The 5,138-nt window shown below is 35.8% G+C and overlaps 1 protein-coding gene across 2 annotated transcripts; it reads left to right on the forward strand.

The window, feature by feature from the left end:
- The first annotated feature begins 1,022 nt into the window (after positions 1-1,022).
- On the forward strand, positions 1,023-4,536 carry LOC131653415 (tubby-like F-box protein 7). Of its 2 annotated transcripts, XM_058923547.1 has the most exons (5): positions 1,023-1,600; positions 2,267-2,354; positions 2,740-2,869; positions 2,998-3,731; positions 4,197-4,536. In XM_058923547.1, coding segments are annotated over exons 1-5 (1,272 nt in total). In that variant the 5' UTR covers positions 1,023-1,282; the 3' UTR covers positions 4,199-4,536. The 2 variants fall into 2 exon arrangements, with proteins under 2 accessions (XP_058779530.1, XP_058779529.1); XM_058923546.1 differs by lacking the exon at positions 4,197-4,536 and having other exon boundaries at positions 1,024-1,600; positions 2,998-3,912.
- Positions 4,537-5,138: the final 602 nt, after the last annotated feature.

Raw genomic sequence — 5,138 nt, forward strand, 5'->3', positions numbered from 1 at the left:
AGCTTTTCGTATGCCTTGCTCACACGTCATAGCTGCATGTGCGTATGCCCACCGCGACGCTATATCACTACTGTCTCCGATTTACAAGACTCAGACGTTGCTCAGAGTTTACAGTGTTGCGTTTCCTGTGGTGGCCAAGGAGGATTACTGGCCTGAGTATGATGGAGAGGTAGTTTGGCACAACGACGCAATGCGGCGAAAGAAAAAAGGGCGTCCCAATAGTACACGGATTAGGACCGAAATGGACGTCCGCGACAAAATGGAACGAAAATGCAGCATTTGCCGTCAGGTTGGGCACAACATAAAGAGATGCCCTAATCGTGGCTCGTCATCGTCGCAAGTTTAGTATAATCTGTATTTTTTTTAATGCAATGTTTCAGTTTCGCTTACTACCTCTTGTAACCGTTCACCTCTTGTAACCGTTCATCGGTCTTTCGTTAATAAATAGAGCTTTAATAAAAAACCGATATCGATGACGCATACATTACATTATTTAGGGTTAATAAGATTTTACAGACTTGATTTATTAGACGTTTTGACGAAAATAATAAACCGAAATTGAAAACGGTACGCGAAAATACCCGAAACGGGTTAATTTTGAAAAAAAAAATGGCCCACACATAGGAGCCAAATGGTTTGGCGCCTATGTGTTACTCCATGGCCATATGCGCCATTTCAAATGGCTTCCACATTCTTGCCCTAATTTTTCCTTCTTATGCGCCAAATGGTTTGGCTTGTGTGACATGCATGCGCCAAATGAAATGGCGCATTCTCTTCCAGTATGTCCCAAACCTAGACAGTTTGGTAAATACCCTGAAAAGGTGGTTTTTTCTGTATTTTATTTATTAAACCTGGTTATTTTAATTTTTTTTTCACAACATTACGTGACAACTTGTTTCTAGAGCTTTTGTTTTTTTCTTTATTTGCCAAGAGTTAATACAACAACTAGTGAAAAACACACAACGATTAAATAGGGTAATTAGTGTTATTAATCCAGCTTAGACAAAGTCATAATCGTATTATTACAACAAGTCATAAACAGCACACTTTTCAAACCATGCTTTGATAACCTCACGAACCGGTCATTCAACATCTCATCACCCTCTCCTCTCGGATCTCCCTCACCTGCTGGTCTCTTTATCATCTCTCCATCACCGCCTTTCTTTTTCCTCACTCGTTAACATTCTTCCTTTTTCTTCTGTGTATGGTGGAATCATCTCTCTAGGACCATTCTCTCTCTCTCTAGAACCATTCTCTCTCTAGAATCCATTGTTATTTACACATGTCGTTGATGAAGGTTTTTCGATCTGGCAAATTCTCGAGATCCTTTAAGGAGGTTCCGTCATCTCTCGATGCTACCGGTGATGACCGGAATGGAACCGTCGTCAGTGAACCGGAGGACGGAACTGATTGGTCTACCATGCTGCCGGATCTACTTGCCGAGATAATCAAACGAGTTGACGCCGCCGAGGAACAGTGGCCGCGCCGTCAAGACGTCGTCGCTTGCGCCTGCGTTTGTAAACGGTGGAGAGATGTTACGCGGGAGACCGTAATGTCACCGCGTGACGGAAGAATCACTTTTCCGTCTTGTCTTAAACAGGTCCTGCTGAAGAAATTAGTCTTATTTTTTCTCTCTATGTTTTCGTTTTAGCTTTTTTTCTTCTTCTTTCTGTTGAGTTATTTATTGCCTAGAAAAAATTTGAATATATATTTTTTATGTTATTTATGGCCTAGAAAAAATTTGAATATATATTTTTTATTTGAATTAACCATGAATTTATTATTGTGATTTTGTTGTGAGAATTATCAACAAGCACTGACACCAGAAACATGACACGACGACGACACTGGTGCCCGAATACTTCTTCGAGTTATAGAAATTAGTGTTTGAGTTTAAATCTTGTAATTGAGGTGTCTGTTAACCGGGTGTTAGTATTGATTTATTGTTGTTTTATGTGTTTGAAGTGCAAAAGATGGAAGAATAGTGTTCAGGGAACATGATGGTTTCAATTCATCTAATAGATTTGTAGTTATAACAGATTACTAGTATTTTTTTGTTAATTTAAGGGTTTGTTTCTGCAGTGCTTGTTAATTGATTGTGCTGCGATGAAAGTTTCTTTGCTTGTTATGATTTTGTCATATTGTTGACTAATTTTGTTCAACTGATGGCTATTTACTATTTGTTTTGTATTGAATGAGACATGAATTGAATTGAATTAAGGGTTTTTGGTGTTTGAAAATCTTGTTATGTTTTGACTCATTCCAGCCAGGACCACGAGACCTACCTCATCAATGTCTAATTAAGCGGGATAAGAAGACTTCCACATTTTACCTCTATCTTTCCCTTACATCATGTAAGTATTGTTTTGATAAAATAATTTGTTTGGCCTGTTTCAATGGCAGTAAATTATTTACTGGAAAAAAATATGTTTGGTGGCGGTAAGCTTTTGACTCTTCATTCGGTTGAAAAATCTGCGAGTTTTTTAATTATTAGCCAAATCAAAATACTATGAGGGATTGTAATAAATAAATGTAATTTGTGTGGTAGTACTTGCTTTTAACTGTGATAGTGATTAAAGTTTCAAGTTATGATAGTACAAGGCTTATTTTTCTAAATATTTCAACAAATATAACTGGATGATGTTGCACATCTTATGATTTCTATTTTATATTTTCCTTGACGAGTTGGAAGTTAATGCTTTTTTTCCCGTACCTCTTTTCTGTTATGCCCATCTTCAGCATTCACAGATAAAGGGAAGTTTCTATTAGCAGCTAAAAGATATAGGTGTGGTACCCATATTGAGTATGTTATATCGCTTGATGCTGATGACTTATCCCAAGGAAGCAATGCTTATGTTGGCAAGCTAAGGTAAAGCTCTCGATTTGTATTGAAACCTATACCGAAATCTGTGTTTATAGCTCGGAGGTTGCCTACCGATCTGGTTTTTTGTATTGCCTTGTGTACTTACTGACAAAGTTACTAAAATGTCTTTACAGCTCGGATTTTCTTGGCACCAACTTCACAATTTATGACAGCCGTCCACCCCATAATGGTGCCAAACCATCATGTGCCAAATCTAGCCGTCGTTTTGCAAGCAAACAGATAAGCCCTCATGTTCCTCATGTCCCTGCTGGTAACTTTGAGGTCGGGAATGTCTCTTACAAGTTCAACCTTTTGAAATCAAGAGGGCCAAGAAGAATGACTTGCTCTCTTAATTCTACTGTCTCATCAATCGGTGAAAGCTCAGATGGCAAGTCATTCGATGGCCACAAGATGCACCCTACCTCTCTCAAATCTACTGTCTCACCAATGGGTGAGAGCTCAGAAGGCAAGTCTTGCGATGGCCAGAAGATGGACCCTTGCTCTCTCAAGTCTACTGTCTCATTAACGGGTAAAAGCTTAGATGCCAAGTCTTTCGCTGACCACATGATGCCCCGCAAAAAACCTTCTGCCCACACTATCTTGAAAAACAAAGCTCCAAGGTGGCACGAACATTTACAATGCTGGTGCTTGAACTTCCACGGTCGGGTAACAGTGGCATCAGTGAAGAACTTTCAGCTGATTGCCACTGTGGACCAGAGCCAACCCGAAGGAAAAGGAGATCAAGAAACTGTTCTACTCCAGTTTGGTAAAGTAGGGGATGATACTTTCACCATGGACTATAGACAGCCCTTATCCGCCTTCCAGGCGTTTGCGATTTGCTTAACTAGCTTTGGCACTAAACTGGCTTGTGAGTAATATAATTTGGGTATAACATGCTTTTATTTATTCCAGAATGATATAAAGTGATTAGTTATTATTATTTCCTTTTAATTCTACCGAGTCTTTAATTATTTTTGCAAGAAGCTTGTTGTAAATGTTACATTGTTACTAATTTTAATATGAATACAATATGGCATCTTCCAAATTCATATATTTATGGTCTCTGTCTTAGATAATCCTTTACCTTATTATATTTGCTTTTATGTCAATATTATGACAATGTTTTTGGACCCTGATGTAAGAAAAAAATTTGCTATCATTAAGGATTCGGTTTAGATAGAAAGACCAAATTATCAAAAAGATGGAATTGGTATATATTCTTGGATCTGGTCACTTCTGTGATGTGGATTATTATAGTCCACCAGAAAGTGGTTGATCGTATTAACAAAACACGTGCATGTTGAACTAAAAACAGTATATTGTTTTATTTTAGGAAGAAAAAGGCTTACCGTGATGGTGAAGCTAAAGCTGCATCAGATGCCTAAGGAGGGACAATTGATAAAGCAGGTAGCTGTGAGATAAATGATGCATGAATCACCCATGTGCTGTTTATTCTATTTTTAATATCACGTTTTTGGGGCCATACCTTGATTGAGTGAAAAGGGATTAAAAAGTTAGGCTCCACTACTTAAACGTGAAGGGGTGGCATTTCCATTTATGTAACAAATCCATGAGACAAGATTTTCATAAACGAGAGGTATTTAATTGATATCGCCAACTGTAAAACTCTATCATCCAAGATACTTTTTTCAATAAGAAAGATGTGTTTGGTATATGTCTGACAATTTGAAAATAGTTGAGATTCGATTGGATAGTTTACTTAATTTATGAATCAAATTAGTTGAAATTAAATCTCGAAATTAAACTTCTAACAATCAATTATGAATTAAATTTGTTGAAATTAAATCTCGAAATTAAACTTCTAAAATTCAATGAGTTGAATTTGACTTATATTATTATATATCAGTTTGATTTAAAAGCTTGATTGATTTAATAAATGAATTATATATGATTTGGTGAGAACTGAGAACTATATTTATGCTAAAAAATAATAATTACTCTTAAATTTACTTAACACTCAGAAAAATTAACACTTCAAAAATTACGGAATATTTGTCTTTTATGCTCAATGTTTAATATTTATTAAATGAGAATCTTTCTTAAAATATTTTGTATTTGCTATAATTATAGAATATTATCACAATTGTAAAATTTAGTTAAATGGTCATCATAGAATTTGTAAAAAAAAGAAAAAATTATTAAACTTGTATCTAAATTAACAGATCAACCAAAATAAAATATAGGAATAATTTAAGATTTTATAATATTTTTAACCAAATGAAAATATAGATGATAAATCAATAATGTGTTTTAA

This window comes from Vicia villosa, linkage group LG2 (genome assembly GCF_029867415.1).
Source record: "Vicia villosa cultivar HV-30 ecotype Madison, WI linkage group LG2, Vvil1.0, whole genome shotgun sequence".
Lineage (NCBI taxonomy): Eukaryota > Viridiplantae > Streptophyta > Magnoliopsida > Fabales > Fabaceae > Vicia > Vicia villosa.

Bases quoted from the DNA above. Each gene is read 5' to 3' on its own strand.
- LOC131653415 (XM_058923546.1), top strand. From the start codon at position 1,283: ATGTCGTTGATGAAGGTTTTTCGATCTGGCAAATTCTCGAGATCCTTT. The intron at 2,355-2,739 runs GTAAGTATTGTT...GCCCATCTTCAG, and splicing joins CTATCTTTCCCTTACATCAT to CATTCACAGATAAAGGGAAG. The intron at 2,870-2,997 runs GTAAAGCTCTCG...ATGTCTTTACAG, and splicing joins GCTTATGTTGGCAAGCTAAG to CTCGGATTTTCTTGGCACCA.